This window comes from Elephas maximus, chromosome 7, assembly GCF_024166365.1.
Source record: "Elephas maximus indicus isolate mEleMax1 chromosome 7, mEleMax1 primary haplotype, whole genome shotgun sequence".
Lineage (NCBI taxonomy): Eukaryota > Metazoa > Chordata > Mammalia > Proboscidea > Elephantidae > Elephas > Elephas maximus.
In genome coordinates, this window is record NC_064825.1 from 62,045,056 (window position 1) to 62,072,932 (window position 27,877).

The 27,877-nt window shown below is 39.9% G+C and overlaps 1 protein-coding gene across 1 annotated transcript; it reads right to left on the reverse strand.

The window, feature by feature from the left end:
• Positions 1-518: 518 nt before the first annotated feature.
• On the reverse strand, positions 519-27,877 carry OVCH2 (ovochymase 2). Its single transcript, XM_049891401.1, has 18 exons — positions 27,790-27,877; positions 25,574-25,683; positions 23,797-23,888; positions 22,121-22,293; positions 21,623-21,718; positions 21,231-21,382; positions 20,207-20,396; positions 14,457-14,480; positions 12,314-12,404; positions 12,069-12,193; positions 11,011-11,151; positions 10,531-10,661; positions 6,345-6,438; positions 5,707-5,838; positions 4,101-4,193; positions 3,619-3,805; positions 1,255-1,321; positions 519-722 (listed from the first exon to the last, which is right to left on the reverse strand). The coding sequence occupies exons 1-18, from the start codon at positions 27,875-27,877 to the stop codon at positions 519-521; spliced, it is 2,190 nt and encodes a 729-aa protein (XP_049747358.1).

Sequence of the window (27,877 nt, forward strand, 5' to 3'; positions counted from 1 at the left end):
GAAAGGTAGATTGTGGTATGGCGTTAGAAACCAAAAAACCAAGCCAGTTGCTGTCGAGTCAGTTCCAACTCATGGCAACCTGTGTGTTGTGAGTAAAACTGCCCTCCACAGGGTTTTCCAGGCTGTGACTTTTCAGAAGCAGGTCACAAGGCCTTTCTTCTAAGGTGTCTCTGGATAGATTTGAATCACCAACTTTTTGGCTAGTAGTTGAGTGCTTAATCATTTGTGCCTCGAGTGGCTCACTCTTCGGGGGGGTCTATATGGGGGTGGTGGAAAGATCATTGTGCTTAAACTGAATGCAGTGCGAGCTCTGTCTCACTAAGCAGTTGGGTGACTGTGTCACTTCAACTTTATAAGCCTCATTTTCTTTCTTTTCTTTTTCAAATGGGGATTAGTATCCTCACCTTTTTACACCATGGGGGAAGTGTGAGAAGAAACTGAGAGAAGGTATGTAAAGATGTTAGAGTCTGTGAAGTGCTGCAGAGATGTAAGGGACCAAGGACAGTTGTGGAAGGGCTTCACAGACCTGGATTATGGGTCCCCCATCCTGTGACTGTGCACGTCCTGGAAGCAGGCAGCCCTTGGCCTTTCTCAGGTAGACATGCTGGACGAACGTGCTGATTGAACTGAAGCGGTTCGGCCAGCTGCAACAGTGCCAAGTCATAATCCATAGTGGTGGTGTTGAAGGCAGGGTGGATTATAATGTGTTTGAGAGACCTTTTCTGATGAGACAAAAGGAGCATTAAATATACTCATTGAAGACTGGAGGTTTTTGAATATTGGGGTGCCTGAATTCCCCTAAAAGAGGAAACAATTTGAGGTGCCAATACTTAGTGTCATGTCGGATGGTGTTTGATCCAAGTGTACCAGGCAAGGGTGGATCTCAGGAAGGGCTTATTAAGTGACTATTGCTAGTTCTGTAGTCTTGTTGGGACTGGAAACAAGGAAAGGCTGGCCCACAGACAAATCTTCAGTGGTAGATTTCTGGTAGAAGAGGACCTTCATTGAGAGGCATAGGTGAGGTGTATTATTATGGGCGTGGACACAACAGAAACACTAGGAACTGGCTCTTGAATCCTCCCCTCTATATAAAGGAAAGACATTTCATGCTGAATCCTTTACTCCAGACCACAAATGTATGATGATACAAGCCTGGCCAACACTGGGAACTGTACCGTCTAGAGGGGCTACAGCCATCATGGTGAAAACCTGGCAGCCAAGGCTGGAGAGAAGGGATGCTCAGAGGCCTCTTACCTGAGGGGAGCCTTTGGCTAAATCAAGGATGCCGGCATTCACCACCCAGGCAGTGGCATGCTGTTCCCTGGAAAGTGAAAGAAAAGGTATCTCGGATATGAGATCATTAAAATATGTGGGGTTAGAAGGTGACTCTCTAAAGAGCCCTTCAAGGAGCCCAGGGGTCTGAGGAAAAGCAAGCTAGCCATCTTGACCATTGTTACATTAATTTGTCTATTCTGGTGTAAATATTACACTGCTTTTAATGATATATATATATTTGGCAATACAAGCTTCCAGCTGATTATGATTTTTAAGTTCTTGGCTATAATTTTTCTAGACTTCCAGGATAACTTTGGATTCATTTTTGTAAGGTTCTTAAAAAAATCACTTTGTAATTTTGATAACATTTGATTTGAACTCATAAGCTATGATGGGGGATAATTGGCATAGTCACAAAATTAAATTTTCCGTTCAGGAAAATGTAGGGCCTCGTTTTGTCTTTTTAAAGTTTTCTATATCAGTAAAGTTTCATGACTCTAATGATCTTCAACATTTCTTATGAAGTATATTACCAGACAGTTTTTGTTCTATTTTGAACAGCATTTTTCTTCCATTATGTTTAACAACAACAGGAAAACACTGAGAGCATACTCTGTCTTAGGCTCTATTTGAAGTGTTTTACGTATATTAACTAATTTAATCTTTACAACATTGTATTCCCCATTTTACAAATGGTGAAATGTATGACAGAGAGATTAAGTAACTCACCCAGAATTGCTCTGCAGTTAGCTGCAGGAAAAGAGCTTAATCCAGGCATTGTGGCTCCATAATTCATGCTTTTAACCACTCTCCCTGCTAACTCTCTAAATACATATGGCTGATAATTTTACTTCTTTTGAAAATGATCACATGACTGAATTCTCCTATTAGTTCCAATACATATTTATTTTTTAAATTTTCCCTTTATGTAATCTTATTATCTTCCAGCTATAGCATTGCCTAGGACTGTTAATAATAATAATTTCATAATAATATTGAATAATATAAGTGATAGGCAGTATACTTGTTTGTTCTGCTTTAAATGAGAACACTTATATTTGATATTGGTTGTTGTTTTTTAGTTTTTTAAATAATGGAGTATACTATACATATAAAAGGAGCCCTGGTGGTAGGTACAGTGGTTAAGTGCTTAGCTGCTAACTGAAATGCCAGACTTTTAAGACATATGTATAAATTAAAAAGAACATCCACATACCCATGCCCATATTAAGGAATAGAATACTAGCAATACCTGTGAAGGCTTTCTGTGCCCTTCCTTGACTGTATCGCCTACTTCATTATCTGGATTATTATATTTATCATTCTTTGCTTTTCCTTAATGTTCACCATATCTGTATTTATCATACACAATTTATTGTTTAGGTTTGCATTCTTAGGAACTTTATTTGAAAGGTATCATCAGAATTGGATGTGGGTTTTGGACAGCTTGAAGCCTATGTACTTTGGGGGGCCCTTTTTAAGAAAAAGGATACAAAATTATAAATTCTTTCATAATCTTTTCATGGGGTCTGTGTGTACACTTCATGATCAGTACATTTCACAGTAAATTTGCCTCTGGAGGTCATGCTGTGAGATCTGAAAGAAGTCATTCGGGGATGGGGAAAATGAGAATTGGCAGAGTATGGCTGGAGAAATATAATTATTTTAAAGCTACACCCCACTAGGTTCAGATGGTTGAAAAATTTTGCATGTATTTCCGGCACTTGAATCTCTAAATAAGGGAATATTGGGCAGTTCTGTCAAGTTCTTCTCTACCTTTTTTGCCAGATACCACATCACGTTCTCATAAAGGGGAATTATGGAACAATACCCAAGTGGTAGCCTTCAGTCTGCTGCCATCTGACCCATATCTAGCAAGACTCCTTAATTTTTGTGGTATTCGGAGAGCACTCCTACTTATTTCTTGGAGCCAGTGGTGGTTTCCCTTTAATTTTGTATTCCATTGGTTATTTCAGTAAGTTTCTGTGAGGATAGAGTTAATGTTTGCCTTAATGTCATCATCTTTTAGGGAGTAACCCCTGTTTGAAATTATTCTGGATTTTACCTCATCAACCCACTGGAAAATTAAGCTAAGTTTCTCTCCTGTGCAATTCTATGCTATCATCCTGGTGTTCACCAAGTCACTGAGCACAGTGTAAAGGGACAGAACCTGCCTGAGCACTCAGGGAGCTCAAGGTCTGCCTGGGAAGACAGGTTGCCCATGACAGTGATGGATAGAGAAGTGAGTGGTAACTCACAGCAGACCGGCCATGGCTGAAGGATTTATAAGCAACCGACTTAAGCCTCAGCCTCCACCCCATTCCATTTGCCAGGTTTACTTACTTATTGGAGAAGCAGTGAGCAGCGGTGACTACCCAGGTTTTCCCAATGATGGCCCCTCCACAGAGATGCTTGGTGGCAATCTGCAGACTGATCTGCCATGGCCAGGAGCCAGCTGAGGCTTCTTTGCCTACCCCAATCCAGCTGGAAAGAAACCTGGGAGGGGGGGAAGTGACTCCATAGATGTTACCTAGGAGGGGAGCGTGGAGATGCATCTTTATTACCTCTGGGTCTTCCTCACCATCAAGCTCAGATAACAATCTCTGAGCACCTCCTTTGTGCCAGGCACTCTTTCAGACACCTGGGAACAATGAGAAGCACTTGACTGGAATTCCAACCTACCTGTGATCTTTCCTGAGTGCCTGTCCTATGGGTTTTAGACTTACTTAACCAATTTCTAGTAGTGAATCTACTGGTTCTGTTTCTTGGTACAGCCCTGACTGATAAAAAAGTATCGATTGGTCGTATCCCCCAGATCAGCTTACCCGAAACATTAGTTTCTTCAGGTAGCATATTCCACGTATTCTCCAGAAGCACTGACTCATCTGCTGACGTGGAAATGTTTAAATCTGGGTGTAAGCATAACACAGTTGATCAGCTCTCACAAAGAAGGCTGGCATTGGGGACTTATCAAAAGTGATTTATGGAGATTTTTTAGAATTCTGGGGCACCTCAGTCAACTGGAGTCTCTGGGTATTTTACTGAAACATGGAGCATTTTAACTATAACCTGGCATTGCCATCAGCATCTGGTTAATGCCTAACAAGAAAGAATAGCTTGGGAAGCAGATAGCTGGCTCTTTGGAATTTGGGCAGAGGAATCATGGGTGTAAGGAGTTGGAAAGAAGCTGGGTAGTTCAAGTGTCCGGGGACTGGGAGTTGGTGAAGATATCTCACACTTCTGAGCCTCTGTTATATGCTGCATACTTGATTATGGCCAAGCATGAATCAACTGATTTAAACCTCACTACATTCTTATTCTTAAGGATTTTATTTTACTTGAATCCACAATCAACGCCCATGGAAGCAGCAGTCAAGAACTCAAATGACTTATTGCATTGGGCCAATCTGCTGCAAAAGACCTCTTTAAAGATATAAATTTGAGGACCAAGGTGTGCCTGACTCAAGTCATGATATTTTCAGTCACCTCACATGCCTGTGAAGGCTGGACAATGAGTAAGGAAGCCCGAAGAAGAATCGATTCCTTTGAATTATGGTGGTGGCAAAGAATATTGAATATACCACAGACTGCCAGAAGAATGAGTTAATCTGTCTTGGAAGAAGTAGAGCCAGAAGGCTCCTTAGAAGTGAGGATGGCAAAACTTCATCTCATGTACTTTGGACATGTTATCAGGAGGGACCAGTCCCTGGAGAAGGACATGCTTGCACTGAAAAAGAGGAAGACCCTCAGGGAGATGGAGTGGCACAGTGGCTGCAATACTGGCCTCAAACATAGCAACAATTGGGAGGATGTTGCAGGACTGGGCAGTGTTTTGTTCTGTTGTACATAGGGTCTCTATGAGTTGGAACCAGTTCGACAGCACCTAACAACAACAGTAACATTCTTATTCCACCACTCTTCTGTCATTTTGTCATACTGTGGTGGCTTATGTGTTGCTATGCTGTTGGAAGCTCTGACACCAGTATTTCAAATACCAGCAGGGTCACCTGTGGTGGACAGGTTTCAGTGGAGCTTCTAGATTGAGACAGACTAGGAAGAAAGGCCTGGCAGTCTGCTTCAGAAAATTGGCCAATGAAAGCCTTATGGATCATAACAGAATATTGTCCGATATAGTGGTAGACGATGGGCTCCCTGGGTTGGAACATGCTACACAATAGCTGCAACGGCGGACTCAAACATACTAACAATCATGAAGGTTTTGTTCTATTATATATGAGGTTGCCATGAGTTGGGGCCAACTCAGTGGCAACTAACAGTAACAACACACTCTTACTAGGCGTGTATCACTGTTCCATTTTAAGGTTGAGGAAGATGAGTGTTATATGACTCCTTCCTAAGAGCACCCTTCTAGTAAGGATAGACCAAGATTCAGAATTGGAAACCTAGGAGTTGGTGCTTCTATTTTCCTACCTGCTTCAGAAATGAAGGAGACTGTAGCCTGGAAGCCTCTGAAACTCATGTTTTCATCTGACTGAAAGCTGATGAACATTACACTGGAGGAGCTCAGGACAGGAGCAGGGACAGCAAAGCCACACAACCGAGCTGGCTTAAACCAAGTCCAGGCAAGACGTTGTCAAGTGCCAGGCAGATAAACATGACATTGGAAGGGAGAAAGAATTTTGTTTTTTAGGTAATTGTTGAGAAATAATAAATAGTAAATAAGCTTTCTGATGGATATCAGAATCCATTTTCAAAAGGGAAAGGCAGCATTTAACCCCATCAACATTTCAATTCTGTTTCATCTTCCAAGCAGTCCCACTGGAAATGCCAAGGGAATTGGTTCTAGCCACAGGCTTATTTCAGAGACACTTGACCCTGCCTACACCTCGTTCTTTGTGGGCCTTCTGCATTTTCTGTTCAAATGGTTTCTTGAGTCTACCTCTTTCTCTTCCTGCTCCATGATGTAGAGGAGGAAGGAGTAGGGATGAGAACATAGGAAGATATGGAGGTGGTGAAGGGGAATGAAGGAAAATTGAGCCAATTCCTTTATCTCCATCTCAAGACTGGGTCCAAACCAGAGGATGCTGAGGCTCCATGGGAACACGAACCTATTTCCTTCTTCCTTTCCACATCCCTGTGCACTGTCACATAGTCAGAAGTGCAGTCTCCGCTTTCTTCTATTTCCAGACTCTGAAATGAAAGCTGAAAAGACCCAACGTTACATCGAGAGTAAATCATATGAATGAGTTTCCTGATTTTCATCAAGCAGAGGAATTCCAGATTGTTTAACATGCCCTGGAATGTGACCTTAGATGAGAAAGTTAGCCTGTATCCTGGCTGCTCCTCAAACATTCTTGATTCATGAGTGGGATGAAGTACTGAGGAAAAGATGCTATATCACAGGTTCTCAAAACTTCCAAAACATGTGAGCTAACAAATATGAGCTGAATTTAAGGGTGGGGAAATGTGCAAATATTTGAGCTCCCTGGCAATTCGAAGAGACCAGAAGAGCCACCCAGTGGAGATTTATTTCCTTTGGAAGCAATTAGTTTTTGAGTTATGCTAGGACCTCATGGACACACAGCTACTTCTCTAGGTATTTTAGTGTTTGTTATGGATTGAATTGTTTCTTCCAAAAAGTTATGTTGAACTCCTAACCCCTGTACTTGGAATATGACCCTGTTTGGAAATAAAGGTTTTCTTTTGTTATGTTAATGAGGTAATGCCAGAGTAAGGTGGATCCTAAACAAATCCTTCTGAGTGGTGTCTTATAAAAAGAGCAAAATCTACACACACACGCACACACGCAGACACACACACACACACACGGGTGAGGGTAAGAGACTATGTGAGGAACTGTCTACAAGCCATGGAATGCCCAGGAATACCCAGGGTTATCAACAAGGAGGGACCCTTCCCTAGAGCTGATGCCCTGATTTGTACTTTTAACCTGTAAAACTGAGACAATAAATTTCTGTTCTTTAAAGTCTCCCACTTGTCGTATTTGTGTTATGGCACCACTAGGTGACTAAAATACTTCATGTCAAACCTCCTGTTCTCCTAAATCAAGACTGAAGGTGGTTGTGCCCCTTAGAGATGGTGTCTTTCCAGCTGGGTCCACCTGGCAGAATATACCGGGCTCCTATTCCCACCTGCTCTGTTTTGCTGCCAATAAATCTCCAAGCTCCTCTGACAAATTCTGAGGTATAGCATAGGTATGAGTGAGTCTAAATGCTGATGTAAAACAAAGCATCTTCTGAGTTACTGACTTGCAAAGGTGATCTCAGAGACAAAGGCAGTGAATTTTCAGCAGTCAGGGATGTTACTGAAAACAGAAATCCTGGTATGGGTTAGAGAGAGTTGATTTTGTCTACTAAGCTTAAATATAAATGTCAGAAAAATTCTAGAGTAGATTATTAAACATATGATGTGTGGTGCTCTAGAAAAGAAAGGTAATCACTTGAGGTCAACCTGGATTCGCCAAGAATAAAGTATGACAAATCTCCTATCCATAGTTTTTGTAATCATAATATTCATTGGCTGCATAACATTCCATTAATTTCCATCTTTATACAGTTATGATAGTTGCAATTTTTGCTGTCCTAAAAATGTGGCAGTGAATATCGTTAAGATTTCACTTTGTCTTTCTCTTGTATTACTGACTCTACTGGGCACTTGTTTTATGTTAGGCAAAAGGAAGGGGAGTATCTAGACAGAGGAAACAATGTGAGGAAGGAGCAAGGAAACAGCATCGAACCATCTTTAAGCAGTTTGGAACTGCAGGTCAATTGATTTTGAAGCAAGGGGCGGTGGGAGATATGGTCAGTGAGGTAGGAGTTTAAATTTTAACACATAGCTGATGTGGAGTCAATGGAGCCTGAGCATTCACCAAGAGACATAGAGGACTGCATGGATAGGACAAAACTGGGGACAGATGATTATTAGTGGTGAATGTAGGGATGGGGAGGAGGGGGCATGTTTCAGAAGCAGGATTCATTTGAAGATTTATTACATTTTTACTTTGGTGTTTTCTGGAAGTAGACCCTTTTCTCTCCAAGTCAAATGGTGTGAACACTGTTATGATTTGTAATACTAATTTCCAAATTACAATTTCAGCTGGGTCCTGCAAGATGATGCTGTTACTGGCAGGCTAGAGAACATCATTTCTCTCCGGCACAACACTTGGCATACATTTGTTGAATAGATGTTTCTGATTCACTTCTAGCTCTGATTCACTTCTGGCATTGTCAGATTTTCAACAGAATTTTCTCATCTCCCTCCTTCTGGAAGTATGCTAATGCCTAAACTTTTATCTTCCATTACCAACAACAACTCTTCCCTTAGTTCTGCTTCCTCCTGAAATTTCTCTTTTTAGGTTTCAGAAACTTTTAGAAAGAGAAGATCTATAAAAGGCCCATGGGTGGTACAAACAATTTACACTCAACTGCTGACCTAAAGGCTGGCGGTTCAAACCCACCCAGTGACACTGAGGAATAAAGGCCTGCCAGTCCACTTCCATAATGATTATAGCCAAGAAAACCCTGTGGAGCTCAGTTCTGCTCTGTAATGCCTGGGGTCACCATGAGTTAGAATCGACTTGATGGCAACGGGATTTTTGGTTTTATATTTACTTCCTCTATATCTTCTCCCATTAATTTGTAAAACTTGTGTGATCTTGTGTCTGCTTCTAACACCCCATATAACTTGATATTTTGTACACCACCATTTACTCTCCACTCCCAAATCCCCTCAGTTGTTAACCCAATTATTCTGAGATCTTTCGTTCATCTGTTTCTTTTCTTTTAATGGGGGTGGGGTGGAGCAGGTCACTTAATTATCGGTTCTCATTCTCTTTAAGCTCTAAATTTGTGTGGTAAATCCAAATTACTGGCTACACTGTTTTTTTGTTTTGATTCACTTTGCTTTCAAAATTAAAGGCTTTGTGTTTTGGACTATCATAACACCATGCCAGTCAGGTTCTCCTTCTGCCTCTTAGATGTCTTTCTCTTAAATATAAGAGAATTTTGAGGTCTTATCAGCCCCTATACCTCCCTACTTTCTCTCCTTCATATGCCCTCTTACTTTCAATTGTTACTTCAAGAGAAAGACTTACAAATTAATGCCCAGTTCAACCTCGCCCTGTTTTACTGCCTGGTGACATCCCTACAGATGGCCTGCTAAACAAAAAAAACAAAAAAACAAATTGGTTGCTGTCAAGTCAATTCCGACTCAAAGTAACCCTATAGGACAGAGTAGAACTGCCCCACAGCGTTTCCAAGGCTGTAATATTTACAGAAGCAGACTGCCACATCTTTCTCCCCTGGAGTGGCTGGTGGGTTTGAACTGCTGACCTTTTGGTTAGCAGCCAAGTGCTTAACCACTGTGCCACCATGGTGCCTTAGATGGCCTTCTAGTACTTAATGAACAAACAGCAACAAACACTAGTTGAACATGGAATAAACTCCACCCTGACTTTCAAAGCCCTCCGTACTTTGACAGACCACAGTCTGTTTTTCCACTACCCCTCTCAGTGCACCTATGACTCAGTTAAACCAGGGATTCCCTGAACCTGTTCTACACTGGTTCCTCTTTGCTTACTGACTGTCCTCTCTGCTTGGAAGGCTTGATGGTTGTGGCTGATTGCCATGGACTTTGTTAGTCACTATTTACGAGTGTTTTGTTAGCAAATTAGTAAGAAAGAAAATCCTTGTTTCTAAAAGGGACTAAAACAACAACAACAACAAAATAACGTAAAAAACAAACCCGTTGCCATGGAGTTGATTCTGAGTCATTAAAATCACCAGTTACTAGGATTAACGCAGCGCTTAACAAAAGAGCATTAGTGCCACCTAGTGGTAGAAGTGGATGGTTGCAGGGGATGGTAAAAAAACCAAAAAACCAAACCCAGTGCAATCAAGTTGATTCCGACTCATAGCGACCCTATAGGACAGAGTAGAGCTGCCCCATAGAATTTCCAAGGAGCACCTGGCGGATTCAAACTGTCGACCCTTTGGTTAGTAGCCGTGGCGCTTAACCACTACGCCACCAGGGTGTCCTAGGCTGGTGCATTATTTGGCAAGTATTTGCTATGAGTTGAAATCGACTGTATGGCAGCTCTTTTTGTTTGTTTGTTTAATTTATTGAGAGTCTTGTGTGCTAGACTACGTTCTAACCTGTAAAACTTAGACTATGTTAGCAGTGAACAAATCAGATAAAAACCTCTGCCATCCTGGTGCTTACGTTAACTATTCTGTGGAGATACCATAGCAAAGTAAGTGTAACCAAAGTTTGTACCTTAATTAGGTAATGTTTTGGGGCTTGAAAAATCCAGTTACAGTTAGCCATGTTACTGTAGTTCTCAGGATAGTGAAGGCTCTGTATGAGGCTTTCTTCAAAAAGGACAACTAAGGAATCACAACCTGAATCTGAAACACAAGGAAAAACATCCAGAACAAATGGCATCACCCAAGCAAAGAGGAATCCTTTTTGTTCTCCCTCCTGTCTGACCAGAAATGGTGCATGCAATGAATCTTCCAACAAAATGAACAAGAAGGAAAAGGTTTGTGCACTGATTGTCCAGAACTCATCAGGCCCTCTGAACTCTCCTGCGTGTGCACTGAGTGTGAGTTAACAGGCCATAGAGTGTGTCCTGCTCTCTAGACTCTGCATCCAGCAGGCCTTGAGATGGTGCCCTCTGTCCCTTACAGAATTCCTATGGGGCCTAAAGTTTTACAAAAGGCCTGGATGGTATGTGATAAAAGTAAATGGTTTTACCAGGAAGATAGTTTGGTTTAAGAGCTTTATAAGTGAGATTAAACCCAGCAGCATAATCTGTGGCATCAGAGATGAACTTCAGCCTTATAGAGTTGGAGCCAATGTGAACAGATGAAAAGAGTCCTTCTTCACAGAGTTTCCCTGAAACATTGAGAAGAAAGATTATTTCAGAATCTAGACAGCAGTAGCCATTAAAAGACTTAAGAAGAACTAGATTTGACATGATGCTTCAGGATTATGTAAACCAGGGTTTCTTAATCTCAACACTGTTGAGATTTTAAACCAGAGCATTCTTTGAGTTCAGGCTATCCGTGTGCTATAGGATGTTTAGCAGCATTCCTGGGCTCTACCCACTAGTTACTAGTAGAACCTCCCCAGTTGTGAACACCCAAAATGCTTCCAAGATGTTGCCAAATGTTTCCTGGAGGCAAAATCACCCCCAGTTGAGAGCCACAGAAACCCTACTCCATTTCTATTTCAAGTAAAAGTCACGCTTGTCTCCTCATGGTTATCTATTAGTGTTTTTCTTTGTAGCTTGTGAGATATGTAAAGGTCATTTACATGCTAGAAAAGCAGCATCCTGGTTGAGAGGCCCTGCAATATGTCTAGATTTTACTCCTGTTGGGCTCCAGGCCTGGCAAATGGGTCTAGGAAGCCTGGTTCAAAGGGTAGAATACGCAGCAAGTAAAATGCCCTGAGGCCTTGCAGTCATCACATAGAGCTGTTACTCTGGGCTCAGATTGAATTCTTTCACACTCCCAATTCTGAGTCTCAAAATTGGAGACAGGAAGTATGGCATTTACATATGCCTTCCTCCATTGCTGTCAAGTTAATTCCAACTCATAGCGACCCTGTAGGACAGCGTAGAACTAACTGCCCCACAGGGTTTCCAAGGAGTGGTTGGTAGATTCAAACTGCTGACCTTTTGGTTAGCAGCCATAACTCTTAACTGCTACGTCACCAGGGCTCCATACAGACGCCTTAGTGCATATTGTAAGCAGGCCCCATTAAGTCCACTTAGCACCCGTTTCAATTAAATAATATGAAAATTCACTCACCAATGAGTCTGTCTCCTAAAGAATGTATTGACAGGTAATTGTGGTGACAAGACTCCACATCCAAGTGGGAAAAACTGAGCAGCACATGCATTTTCTCTGGTACTAACAGGGTCCAGACACAAAGTCTGTAGGCAGATACATTGGGACGGTGTTATTTCTAGCCAGAAGCTATCACGATCCAATAATGGGCACTGGCAGACTGGAGGTGAGAGTAGGAGGAGGGGCTGCAGAGTAGGGCTACTCACTGGTTGCTTTCATAATATAGGTGAGGGCTTTCTGGGAAGTGAAGTTCTCCCTCAGGCCCGCTGACCACACCATCCTGCTCACTGCATGAGGCTGGGAAGGAAAGCCATAGAAAATCAGGGCTAATGGTGATAAAAAAAAAAAAAAAAAATGGTGATGGCTAACTTTAATAGCCCCCTCTTCCTGGAAGCTGTAGACACTGTAGCCTTCTGGTTCTTTTCCTACTTCCCTGACCACTTGAAGCACTCCCTCTCTCTTTACAGTTTTTTCTTCTCTTTACTTCTGTGATGCCTTAACTTTTTTTTTCTTTTTTAGATTATCCTTTGCCTTGAGAATATATGATTTCTTCTAAGTCGTCTTACTCTGACCGCATGACCCCATCTTGTAAATACAGGCATTCCCCAGATCCTATTCTTAGTCCTCATATTTTTGCTCTGCAGTAGTCCTTTGGCCAGTCTCAGTCATACTCTCAGTTTAACTATTATCTCTGTATTTGTGACCTTCATACCTGATTTTACAAGTGTCTTCTGATACCTCCACCTAGACATTCCTGAAACTTAGCATGCCCCAGATGGAGTTTCTCTGGGTCTGCAAAACTAGTTCCACTTCTGATTTCATTACATTTATGTGCTCTTCTTCTAGTCTTTCAGACTCAAAACTTTGGTACCTTCCTTGACTCCTTCCTCTTTTTCAGAGCCTATCATCAAATTGACTGTTGTCGTTTTTAGATGCTGTCAAGTCAGTTCCAACTCCTAGTGACTGCATGTACAACAAAATGAAACACTGTCCAGTCCTGCACCCTCCTCACAATCATTGCTATGTTTGAGGCCATTATTGTAGCCACTGTGTCAATCCATGTCTTTGAGGGTCTTCCTCTTTTTCACTGACCCTGTTCTTTTCCAAGCATGATGTCCTTCTCCAGGGACTGGTCCCTCCTGATAACATGTCCAGAGTATGTAGATGAGGTCTCACCATCCTCACTTCTAATGAGCATTGTGGCTGTACTTCTTCCAAGACTTCTTCAAATTGGCTACCAAGTCCTAATTCTTCTTGTTTCTATTCCCTCCTTTTTTTTCTCCAGCCATTGTCCTTGTTCAAGCCTTAATTTCTTGTCTCTTCACTAATGTATAATCTCATGAGTCCACCTTGAATTGTTCTCCTTTCCAGTCCATCTCCTACATGCTATTATCAATCCACTAAAGTACTGCTGTAATGTATTTATCTAATTAATCAACTTCCTATTACTTAATAAGGTCCATTTTTTTTTGACTGACATTCAAAATTTCCATAATTTGATCTCAAGTTGTCTTTCTAATCTTTTCCCTCATAATACTTCATCACACATCCTACACTTCAGCTGCTGTGGCCAATTCACTGGTCTCTCTTATGCCCTACATTTTCCTAGCTCCACCCTTTAATATCTATCCTTTAATAAGGCTGAGCCCTTGATGTGGAATACGTTTCTTCCTCTGTATCCCATTTACACCTTGAAAAACCTACTCGTCCTTCAGTGTTGAGTTTAGAAGCTGCCTGTGCTCTATAGTTTCCCCTGTATTTTTCAGCTACAAGTAGCCTCTCTCTTCTGAGCTCTCAGAGTGCTGTTTTCTCACATTGCTCTTTGTAAATAGTTCCACAGACTCAGAACCAGTGAACAGTTGGGCTAAAGGTGCCTTAGGGACCATCTGGTCCAAACTCTTTGTGGATGAGGGAACTGAGGTCCAGAGATGGGAAGGAGCTTGACCAGTTACAGAGTGAATTCATTCCAGAGTTACAACGCAATACAAGGAATAAGTCCACTGTATAAGTAAGGTCACTTTCAGGGCAAGGAGCATGGCTTAGCAACAATATCTACATCACCCCATCCTCCTTCCTCAAGTCCTTGATCTAAAGCAAGGGTTTGGAAGATGTTTGTTGAATTGAGATGGAGCCCTAGATTGACAAGAAGTATAATGGAAGGGAAGCCTGGGCTCCTGCTGGGCCTGATGAGGATCAGACTTGCCAGGATGGCTGTGAGTCCTCCAAGTGGTAGTTTTATACCTAGTAAGAGTGAACAGCACTTACAGAGGAAGATTTCTGATTATAAATGGAACCAATATTCATAAATGCTAGATATTCATTCATGCTTGGGCCGGGAAAAATACTCACCTCTGGAGCTGTTTCTCCGCTTCCCTGGGAAAGAAAAAGATGTGAATCAAGGCTTGTGATATCTGAGCAATATTTCAAGAAGTTAGTGTCTCCCTGGCTCAATTGCAGAGATCTTTAAGTTAATGTGCACCTAATGAAAACCTAGCCTGTGGAAAGAACAGAAGGGATAAAATTCACAAAACAGGAAAAGGGCCGCTCTGGTGTTTTAAGGAGATAGTTTTCCTCTCTTTGCTGAATGGGCTAATTAAGAAACAGCCAATCAATAGCTTGGTGGTTACACAGAGCAGGAAGAGGTCATCTGGTCTACCCTTCCCATTTTACATGTGACTAGAAGTCAAGGATGGTGATAACTTGCCCACAACCACAAATGGGTTACTCAGGTAGCTGTGACTTGAATTTAGGCCTCAGACACCTGCCACTCTACCATACCCTTGAAAATAAATGTAAATTCTTACTGAAGTAATTTGAATAAACCCTTTTGGGAAAGGCTAGAAGTCTTGCTGAGACCCGAAGCACCGCTTAATTAAGAAAATGATTAAGTTGGGCTTGGAGGCAGAAACAAAGGTGAAATTAACTCATTTGTCAGTTTAATTAAAGGGTGTATATGGGAGACCTCCTCCCGTTTCCCCATCCAACATAAAATGCCTGCACTACCTGTGAAGTCGTATATGGTTATTTAAAATTGGACTTAGATTAGCTGTAAATGTGTATCAAAAACTTTAGGACAACCACTAAAAAATAATTTAAAGGCATATAATTGATATGCTAAGAGAAAATTGAATTTTTTTTAAAGAGAAAATCTAATCATTTAAAAGGCTCGATTGAAACCAAGGAGGGAAAAAAATAATGGAAGACAAAAGAAACAAAGAATAAGTGTAATGAATAGAAAACAGTTATAAATATTATTGTTATTAATCCAACTATATCAATAATCACTTTAAATGTGAGCCGTTTAAATAGACCAACTAAATGACAGAGACATCAGAATAGATTAAAAAAAAAACTCAACTATATGTTGTCTACAAGAAACCATTTTAAGTGTAAAGACCCAGAGAGATTAAAAGTAAAGAAATGGAGAAAGATATACCATGCTAACACTAATCAGAAGAAAACCGGAATAGCTATATTAATTGCAGACAAAGTAGACGTCAGAGCAAAGGAAGTTATTAAGGGTTAAAGAGGGGCATTACATAATGATAAAGGAATCAATTCTCCAAGTGGACATAATAATCCTAAATATGTATACACCTAAAAAAAAAAAAAGCGTCAAAATACATGAGGCAAACATTGATAGAACTGCAAAGAGAAATTGGCAAATCTGCCATTGTAGTTGGAGACTTCAGTACTCATCTCTCAGTAATTGACAGATGCAGCAGGCAGAAAGTAAAGATCTAGTGGAACTGAATAGCAGCATCAGTCAACTAGATCTAGTAGTCATTTACAGAATACTTCATCCAACAGTAGCATAATACACATTCTTCTTATGCCCGCATGGAATATTCAAGCTAGACCGCATCCTGAGTCATAAAACACACCTTAATAAAATTTAAAAGAATAGAAATGAAGCAAAAAGTATGCTCTCTAACCACAATGTAATTAAACTAGAAATCAATTACAGAAAGATAGTAGAAAATCTTGAAACATTTTGAGATTAAGCAACACACTTCTAAATAACACATGGGTGAAAAAAAGAAGTCTTGTGAGAGGTTAAAAATATTTTGAACTAAATGAAAATATAATTTTATCAAAATTTACGGGCTACAGCAAAAGCAGTGCTTAGAAAATTATAGCATTGAATGCATGTATTAGAAAAGAAGAAAGATCTAAAATCAATAATCTAAGCTTCTACCTTAGGAAAGTTGAAGAGCAAATTAAATTCAAAATAAGCAGAAGACAAGAAAAACTAGAGTAGAAATCAGGGAAATTAAAAACAGAAAATTAATAAAGGAAATTAATGAAACTAAAAGCTGGTTCTTTGTAAAGACCAATAAAATTGATAAACCACTAGCCAGGCTAAGAAAAAAAAGGAGAGAAGATACAAATTATTAATATCAGAAATGAAAGAGGGGTTATCACAACTGATCTCATGGACATTAAAAAATGGTAAAGAAATATTGTGAACAACTCTATGCTCACGAACTGACAACTTAGATGAAATAGACCAATTCCTTGAAAGACACAATGTACCAAAACTCGAAAGGGAGACATATATAATTTGCACAGGCCTACGTATCTGTTAAATAAATTGAAGCAACAGTAAATAACCTTCTAAAATAGCACCAGCCCCAGACGGGTTTCACTGGTGAATTCTACCAGACATTTAAAGAGGGAATGATACTATTTCTCTACAATCTCTTTTAGAAAATAGAAGCAAAAGGAACTCTTCCGAACTCATTCTCTGAGTTAATACCAAAATCAGACAGAGACATTACGAGGAAGGGAATTAAAAACAACATCCCTCTTGAATGTAGATGCAAAAACGCTCAACAAAATCCTAGCAAATCAAATCTAACTATGTATAAAAAGAATTATACATCATGCCCAAGTGGATTTATTCCAGATGTGCATGCCTCGTTCAGTATTTGAAAGTCAATTGATGTAATTCACCACATCAACAGGCTAAAAGGGAAAAATCATGATCATGTCAATAGACGCAGAAAAATCATTTGACAAAATCCAACATGCATTCATGATAAAAACTGTCAGCAAACTAGGAATAGAGGGGAATTTCTTCAGCTTGGAGCCCTGGTGGCACAGTGGTGAAGTGTTTGGCTGCTAACCAAAGGGTCGGGAGTTTGAATCTACCAAGTCACTCCTTGGAAACTCTATGGGGCAGCTCTACTCTGTCCTGTAGATGTCACATGTCGTCACTCCTATTTAGCATTGTACTGGTAGTCCTAGCTAATGCATTAAGACGAGAAAAAGAAATAAAAGCCATACAGATTGGGAAGGAAGAAATAAAATTGTATTTCTTCACAGATGAAATGACTGTCTCTGTAGAAAATCTCAAAGACTCTTCCAAACACTCCTAGAACTAATAAGTGACTATAGCAAGTTTGCAGGGTACAAGATTAATATACAAAAGTCAATCTCTTTCCTATATACAAGCAATTAACAATTGGAATTTGAAATTAAAAACATAACACCACTTACATTAGCATCAGAAAAATGAAATACTTAGGTATAAATCTAAAATACGTACAAGATCTATATGAGGAAAACTATAAAACTCTGATGAAGGAAATCAAAGAAGTGCTAAATAAACAGGGATATTCCAAATTCATGGATAGGAAGATCATGTTATTAAAATCTCAGTGCTTTCAACTTGATATACAGATTCAATGCAATCTCAATCAAAATCCCAGCAAGTTATTTTGTGGATATTGACAAACTGATCCTAAAGTTTATGTATAAAGGCAAAAGATGCAGAACAACCGACACAATACTGAAGAACAAAGTCAGAAGGCTGACAACGACCTGACTTCAAGACTTATTATAAAGCCATAGTGATCAAGACAATGTGGCATTGGTGAAAGAGTAAACAGATCAATGGAATAGAATAGAAAGCCTAGAAACAGACTTACACAAATGTAGTCAGCTGACTTTTGACAAAGGAGAAAAGTCAATTCAATGGAGAAATGGTAGTCTTTTCAACAAATAGTGCTAGAACAACTGGACATCCACAATGCAAAAAAAATAAATGTAGACACAGACCTTGTACATTTTTAAAAAGTTAAAATGAATCACAGACCTAAGTGTTAAACACGAAAGTATACAATTTACAGAAAATAACAAAGGAGAAAATCTAGGTGACCTTGAGTTTGGCAGTGAGTTTTTAGATACAACACTGAAAGAACGATCCATAAAAGGAAAAAAAAGGTTAGTTGGACTTCTTAAAATTAAAGCTTCTGTTCTGTAACAGACACTGTTAAGGGGATGAGAAGACAGGTTACAAACTGGGAGAAAATATTTGCAAAACACATGTCTGATATACAAAGAGTTCTTAAAACTCATCAAAAAATAAAAGCACCCAATTACTGAATAGGCAAAATATATGAATAGATCGTCAAAGAAGATATATAGATGACAAATAAGCATATGTCATTAGGGAATTGCAAAGTAAAACGAGATACCATCTACAACTATGAGAATGGCTGAAATCCAAAATAGTAGTATTAGCAGGGCTAAAACCCAAAGCACTGATAACACCAAATGCTGGCAGGGATATGGAGCACAGGAACTCTCATTCATGCTGGTGGGAAAACAAAATGGCAAGAACACTTTGGAAGTCTAACAGTTTCTAGCAAAGCTAAACATAGGCTTAGCGTATGATCCAGCAATCTTGTTCCTAGGTATTTACCCAAATAAATTGAAGACTTATGTCCACACAAACACCTGCACATGAATGTTTATAGCAGCTTTATTTGTAATTTTAAAAAACTGGAAGTAACCATGATGTCCTTCAATAAGTGAATTCATAAACAAACTATGATACAGCCATACAGTGGAGTATTATTCAGCAATAAAAAGAACTATCAAACTATTAAGAGACATACATAATCTGAATAACACCAATTAAATGCATGTTACTAAGTGAAAGAAGCCAGTTTGAAAAAGCTACATACTGTGTGATTCCAACTATATGACATTCTGGAAAAGGCAAAACTAAGACAGTAGAAAGATCAGTGTTTGCCAGGGGCTTGGGGGTAGGAGGTAGGGTTAAAAAAATGGAACATAGGGCATTTTTATGGCAGTGAAATTGTGCTGTATGATACTATAATGGTGGAGATATGACATTATGTATTTGTCAAAACCCATGGAACTGTACAACACAAAGAGTGGAACCTAATGTAAACTGTGGACTTTAGTGAATAATAATGTATTAATATTGGTTTGGAGTCCCTGGGTGGTGAATCCCACCCCAAGGCACTTCAGAAGACAGGCTTTGCAGTATGCTTCCAAAAGTTATAGCCTTGAAAACCCTACGGAGCAGTTGTACTCTGTATACATGGGGTTTCTATCTGTCGGAATTGACTTGACAGCACCTAACAGCAATATTGGTTCATCAGTTGTAACAAATGTACCACACTAATGAAAGGTGTTAATAATAGGAGAAACAGTGTGCAGAGGGGAGGGAGGGTATATGGGAACTCTGTACATCCTGTATAGTTTTTCTGTAAAACTGCTCTAAAAATTAAAATGTATTAAAGCAGGGGGCATATATAGACCCAAGCCCTTTCAGACTCACTGTACTTAGATCTATGCCAAGGCTTTTCAACCTTGGTACCTTGTTTTAGACTGAATCATTCTTTGTTGTGGGGGGCTGCCCTGTGGATTGTCAGATATTTAGTAGCCACTAGATGCCATTGGCAACCCTGCGCCCCCACCCCAGTTGGGATAATCAGAAATGTCTCCAGACATTGTCTCCCAGGGGACAAAGTTGTCCCCACTTGAGAACCACTGATCCATGCTATCAGCTTGCTGAATCTTGACAGCACATTGAAATGGAAGTGGTAAAAACATACAACCAGATGAGATAGTTTCAGTAAAGACAAATTTGAGGAAGTCTAGGATGGAAAGACTCATGTTTCATCGAGTATCTGCATGTCATGCCACATACCATATTTCACTCTTGTTTTAGACTTAGTAAATATCACCATCCTTGTGTGCTACACTGAGAACAGAAGCAGAGCCTCTTTTTGGCCTTAACAGAATGGCAGCTTCTTGACCTTCTGTGCTGGCTTTATTACCAGTTCTGATGTGTCCATGGATCCAGGGAAGCACTTTACTAAGGTCTGTGAAGATCCCAGGAGACCCTTGATCATTTTTCTCCACATTGTTTCTCCAGCCTCGACCACAGCCCAAGCCCCAGGAAGTCACACCAGCCAGAGTCCAGGTTCCTTTCTTGTTCTGGCACATGAGGGAACCTCCTGAATCTCCCTGCAGGGGCAAAAAGCTCTGTTACCATCTTTGTCAGTGTCTGTGCCCCAAAGTGCTCACTCCTTCCCCTCACAAGGAGGCTAGATAGGGATCACTGAAAGTCCTTCACTTCTAATAACATAGACTCAGGGTCTGGGAGAACAGCCAAGAACATTCCCATATGATCTCAAATACCACTTGAGCCCATCAATTTCATCTCCTTTTTCACCATTGTAGGTCTTTATCAAAGCATCAGACTTTCATCCTTCTCCTTTCTCATCCTACAGACTCAGAAGTCTTACCCAGCAGTAAAATTGACCTCAGGTCTTGGTCAACAGGAAGAGTGGAAGGAAAGCGAGGTCCCTGTTACCCACAAACTGAAAAGTCTGTAAATAGGAAAGAGTCAGCTCTGTCAAGGGTGGGAGAACCCTGAGCCCATTGCTGGCATTATGTCTGTCATTTGGTCTTTTGGAGAAGGCAGAAGACCTCCTCTGAGTTTACTGAAAAAAAAAAACAAAAAACAAAACCATTGCTGTCGAGTTCATTCTGACTCATAGTGACCCTATAGGACAGAGTAGAACTGCCCTATATGGTTTTCACTGAGTGCCTGGTGGATTCAAATTGTTGACCTCTTGCTTAGCAGCCGTAGCTCTTAACCACTATACCACCAGTCACACTCCCTGGTAAAAACAGGTTACTTATATTGGCCCTTATTTTATCTTGACCTCCCTTGTCATTCCTGACCTTTCTTTCCAGAGTCCTTTTTCCCCTCCAGCCTTCTTTCAGTGCCTCACTTGATAACAAAGCCAAAGGACACTCTGCCCAAGGCCCACCAGTCTAACAGTTCCTGCCTACCTGACATGCATCTCTTCCTCCATCTGGGAAGCCTGTGCAGAGAAAGGTCTGCCCACTGATAGGTTTCTTTAGGGTTAGCAGAGCCATTGTACACTCCTCCTGGGTCAAAATGGGCAAGTTCACTTCCTGCAGGACTTGTGAGAGGAGGCCACCTGGAAAACATAGAGACAAGAGCCCTGTCAAGGCACTTTTTCACCTTTTCTGAGTTGAAGATGCCTAATTCAGGTTAGTATCTTTTGGAAAGATCTAAAATTCTAAATACAATATGACATTCTTTGTCTTTAAACATGTTCACCCAACTGTTTTAAAAAATAGATTAAAAATTCTCTTTTCTGGTTATCCACCAAGAAGTTCTGACTTCTGATTAGGGGAAATGACATAGAAATACTTACCTTCCGTCAAGCGGCCCCAGCCTGCAGCTGTACAAATAAATCCAGCCTCAAATCGCTCCCCTGGCTCTGGAAGACACAAGGGCCCCACAAACTGGCCTGCAGAAAACAGCAATGCAGGGCTTATTTCATCCATGGGGTAGAGGACATAATAAAAATAATAATAATAATAAACCACTCGCCAATTAACATCCAGATAGTTCCCCCAGAGACTTTATGAGAGTTGTGATATTTCTTTCTGGCACCTACAGGGGCCGTTTGTCAAAGAAAGACCTTCTCCTGACACCACATAGTCCTATATCCAGAGCCAAAACAAAACAAATTTCGGGCAGAGGGTCTTCCACTCCAAACTCCTGTCTTAAAGCACATGACCCAGAACAACAGGACATACGCTACGTAACGTATACTGCCAGGAATGTGCTATGAAACAGAACTTATGGAGCACATAAGGTAGATAATTCAGGGTGAGCCAAGAGCTCCCTTCTGGCCTCAAATGTTTACCAAAATGGAAGGTTCCAGCCATCTTCACAAGGGCAATATCATAGTCCATTGGTTTCTTGGTGGTGAAATATGGATGTATGATGATGGTTTCAATGGTGAGGGTTTGCTCTCCAGGTTCTCTCTGGCTCAAGTCATATTCTCCAGCAGTAACATTCAAAGTTGATGCAATGTTTCTATGAAGAGGAAGCAGTAAAGTGGGCGGATTTCATTGAACTGAGTACATTGTAATGGTTGATATCCTGGCCTCTTCAAAATGATATGAATGGACCAGGAGCAGTGTATGGCTGCTGAGCAGAAAAAAATAAGTATGATTCCAACACTACTAGAAAAAATGCAGAGGTTCCCAATTCCAGTGGAGGACTAGTAAAGAGTGGCCTCGTATAGAGCCCAGGATATGATAAATTTAGTGCTTTGCAAGTTTATTTGTAAAATGTCTAAAGATGCATATACATTGTAAACTCAGAGGTCTGAAGTGATAGAGGATTTTGCTCAGCTACTCTAGGAGGTTGACTTGGCCTCAGTATCAGTGTGATCTTTTGGGAATGATTAGTCTCAACTAGAATGCTACTTTAATGTCAGAGATCTTATGCATAGTGTTTATTATGAAGGGCCATTACTCAGATGTCCCAGAGAATACTTGCACGTCAGGCTTTCAGACTGATCGTAACAACAGGAGGCAGGGATCTTCTCCTTACATCCCTTATGCTTTGTAATTTAGAAAGTTGGCATGATATGGGAAAGGGTATTCTGTTCCCTATCTGGGGCAATGCTATCTGAAAGGAGCTTGGTAAGATGCACTGGGCATGGATTCAAAGCTTTAGATGTGCCATTTTTATGGACTCTTTATTCCTGTACATGATTCTTTCATACAAATTTTTTTCTTTGTGGACTTCCCTAACTCTTGGATATATTTGGTACTGTACATAATAGATAGCATCTCTCTAGCCTAGCCACCTGCCACATTTTAGTGAAATTATCTGTTGACTTTTCTTTAGACCATCAACTCCCTGGGAGCAGAAATCATGCCTTCGTCATGACTGTATCTTTGGTGCCTACTGGTGCCTGCACCAAGTAAGCATCCAGGAAATGTTTGCAAAGCTGAAATGAAAGAGGACAAATAGGGGGACATGATACTGACTGCAGCCTGCTGAGCTTTCGAAACAATAGAACATTAGGAGTACACGGCAAAGTGGATAAAGTGTGAGAGTTTTTAGGTTGCGGCTGAGGGGCAGTATCAATATAAAGGATGAAATTGGAGCCTAATTCATATTTTAGTGGCTATCCTTTATTTTTATTATTATTATTATTCATTTCTTAAGATACATTATGAACTGGGTAGTTATTTTCACTGCAGTTTAAAAAAGTTAGCAGGGAACTTTGACAAATCTGTGTTTGTGATACCTTTTCTTTCTAACTTGGATAATGGGTAACTATTATTCTTTATTAACTTATAGCTGTATTTAAGTAAACAAAGTATTCTACTTCTGCAAGGAATGTGTGTTTTCTACCAAGTTGAGCACCCTCTGACAATGTCATCGAGCCCTGTTTGTGTTTCGCAGTTGTGATGTTCCCCCACTAAAGCAATACTCAGCCACAGCATCCATTACACAGGACCATGTTTTAATAGAGTGAGGAAGAGTGAACTGACCTTGATCCATGAGCTGGGCCGCCCTTACCTGTTTGCTACGCAATGAGCAGCTGTGATCACCCACTGTGGAGAGATGATGGTTCCGCCACAGATATGCTTCTGCCTTCGTTTCAGAGATACCTGAATTTCAAATACCTTAAATGAGGGCAAGTTAATGCCCTGAAATTCCCCAAACTTGAAAGTCGAACATATTCTGAAAAAAAAGACCTAGATATCTTACTCATAAATATCAGGAACCCATCCCGCTTTAGCCTAGAAAGAAGAGCGGTGTTGGAATCCGAACATTTCCACCCTTGGCCTGGAGGAAAAGTAGTTAATTTGAGGGGATTACCTCTAAGGGTTTTAATACAGTTAGCAATCAATACTGTTGGTATTTATTTATTTTATAGTACTGTTGACCTGGACCTGTTGCTGTAACGATATAAACAATATTTGTGATGAAAGAAAAAGCTTATAATAGCAGAGCTCAGCTGAAGATATTTGGGAGAAGATGAGGGCTAGGGGATCTTCAAACACATGCTCCAGTTCCTCTAAGCCTTTCAGGGAAATGGCATAGACCTACCATGTTCTCATACTCTTAACTGCTTGACTCCTAAAACTTTGTCAAGTCTATTCCTTAGTCTACTTCATCAGCCTATTTTCTATCTTTGGTTTATGCTGTTCATTATATTTGATTTTACTTAAAATGACTTACAGTATACAAGTGAATATGTTTAATGAATTGTGGAAATTCTTTAAAAGTATTCATTGTTGGAATTAGAAAAAAGTGATTTATTAGAATCCCCCAACTCAAAATTATTTAATGAGTAATAAACAATAATGCAATGCAAAGAAGAGAATAGAACAAAAAATAAATAAATAAAAATTTTATTTTATTTTTATTTTTTTTTAGAGAACAAAGAGTAAGTAGAATTCAGTGAGCCAATGTTGACTATGATTTGACCAACCAACCAAGTGACTGAGTAATCAACTAATCAATCAACTGTTCAGCTAAGTAATTAATCAACTAATCAAGTGACACTGAGTCATTTGATCAACCAACTGAACACACACTTAAACAACCAAGTATTCATTGACTTAAAAGGTAACATGATTTACTCAAGAAAAGTAAAAATAAAGAGGGATCACTCTATTTTCAGGAGCAAGAGGCAAGAATGTAACCTGCTTTCAAGGTAGGCTTTTAAAAACAATAAAGGAAAACACCATGGGCTGGGAGCTAAAGCACAAAGTCACTTTTATGGGAATAGAAGGACCAGGAGATCAGATTGAGACAGAATTCTTAGGACATTAGTCACTAAGGAAGCAGCTCTCTTTGCTATTCCTGTGAGGTCCTATGGTATTGGTGTAAACCTTTCATCCCACAAATGATATCTGTGACTAATTTGACTTTTGACACCTTTGACTTACCTTGTTTTAATTACAACAAAATAAGTATATTTTGAACATAGTTATTGCATCAGAAAATTATTTCTAAAATTGCAACTTTAAAAGTTTTGCAGCTTCTCAAAGTGGAATTTTTGTCTTAGCAGCTGAAGGCTTGAGAAGGCATTTCTAATTAGTGGATCGAGTCAATGGTATACATAACTATTCTGAACACACCTTTTCTGGAACTCAACTGATGCACATGCTGAGGAATTTCGATCTTTGATGAGTGATCTTGAGATCTCTGATAAAGAGCTAGGCAGGAGGGAGCACACTGATGAATAGCATGTGATTCTGGGAGATCCAACTATGGGATGGAAGGACCAGGAGATCAGATTGACAGCTCACAGTCCACCCACCAGAAGATGTTCCCTGGGACTCACCTGCCAAGGATAGGAACCCTTTTCCACTTGGCTTCCCCCAACAATTCGACTGAAAATATTCAAATAATTCCAATGGTGTGGCTTAACCAGACTCCGCCCACAGGTGGGAGCTGGCAAAAAGATAAGGCAAAAATTGAGTAGGTAGGTAGCTACTAAGACTTAGGGATACAGAACTCTTCTAAGCAAAAACAAAACAAAACAAAACAAAACACTAGGACATGGGGTATGTAGAAAGATCACAAAATGGCCTTAAGTTAATTGTTAGGATTTGCTGTAATTTGCAGTGCAAGGAGTTGCTCAGTGTTTATTACGTCGAACAGGAATATCATGAAGAGGTTTACTTTTCTGGTGTGAACACTAGGAGCCTCAGAGGTAGATTTCCACTAGGTTATTAGGAATGTAGCCCCCTTTTGATTCTGAATTCTCTGGTCCCTTAGAGGCTCCCCACAGCATTCTGTACATATCCTATGATATTTATCATGTTATAATGATTATGTCTATGTCTCTCTCCCCAGCTGAACAGTGGGCTCCTCAAAGACAGGAACTGCACCTTAGGAACTCTATATCCACAGTGTATATCACTGTTGCTGACACACAGATGTTGCTCAATTAATTTGTTGATGATGCCATGGTCTGCAGTAGATTATATGTGTACATCTCTTCTGCTCCACCCCTGAGACCGGGTCTGAGACCGTGGTATATGGTGCGTGGAACACAGCCAGATATCAATAAATCTTTATTGAATTTAATTCTTTATGAGGGTGTTCCTTTGAGAAATACATTGTTCCTTATGAGGATGGGTGGGAGCAAAGAGAAGACAGTGTCCTGATTTACATACTGGTGTGGTGTTAGAAGAATTGGCAAGTAATGAAAGACATAATTTTTTCTTCTTTGTGGAGAAGACTTTATCTCTGAGATATCCGCATTTGCTTATTTGTCCTAAATGTGTTTTTGAACTCATCAGTTAAGAGATGGTCTATATCAAAGATGTTTATGACTACCTGGCAATTCATGGCTGGCACACCGTTCTGCAGGTCATTCATTTCCACATGTTTTCCAGGAAAGCCATACCTCATATTCATCCCATCTCTTTGCCTAGCTGTATCTTCTAATCCTTATGCCTTAGCCTGGAAATCACTTCCACTGTTAAATCTTCTTGATCTCCTCAAACTGCCTTAAATATTCCCCCTCTGTGCTGTGTAGCACCCTTTCCTTGTCCCTTTTTTAGTCCTTGCCATGCAGTATTGTGATAGTGAGTTTGTTTGCCTCCCTCACTGGACTATTGAACTATTTGAGGAAAAGAAACTTAAACGCCCTATTCATCTCTGTATTTCCAAGGTTTAGCACAATTCTTGGTGTTCAGTGGGCAATTAGAAAAGTTGGATGGATGAACAAACACTGTTTCTTGAAACATATCCTTAAGAGCATAGCTATTTAGATTTATGTTAAAAATATATGAAGCTCTTTCATATAACTTCTCATTTAATTCTCATTCTATGCCTGTGAATTAAGCACTATTCCCACAATGTTGTTATTAACACATTACAGATGAGAAACTAAGAATCAAAGAGATTCATAGCTAATTAATGGTTAAGCACAGATATAACCCTAAATTGTTTTTTATTCTGAACTGCAGACGTACATTGGATCAAAAGTTTATTTTCTCTTTAAGCTGAATGAGTCATAAATACTTTGGAAACAAAATTTAGCATTTCCTGAATTCACTGAAGCAAAGACAGAAAACATCATGATTCTTGAGGTTGGCACAAGTATACCTGTCAAGAACCCTGCCAAGAACTGTTCTCGGCTTAAGTTGCTTGAGGAAGAAGACAATTTATAAGAGACTACAGTGAACATACATCATATTTTCCAGAAAGAGAATTTCCCAAAAGATTACAAATGCCTCCAAACCTATGATGATTTCCAGATTTGCTCAGTAAAAAGGAATGGGATTGTATCGTGTGTCCAAATAAGTGAACAATCCCAGTTTTCTCTAGATTGTACCCAAATTGTACTCCACAAATGTTTCACCCCATTTCATGTGCTTACTGAAGAAAGAAAAGCCCAAAATAATTACATGAAAAACAATTATATCTCTAAAATGTATTTGCTTCTTCCATTTTCCCAGAAAAATGTGGAATGGAATTGTGATGCCCGTTGCCAGCAAAGGTTATTCCTTTAGACAAAGGTAGCTAGAGAGTTCATTTAGAACTTACCTTTGGGGAGAGAGAGAGTTGCAGATTTTCCTTGCTCCAAACAAATTATTCCTAGTAGTAAAACCAGCTTGTTCCTGCTTATAGCCAT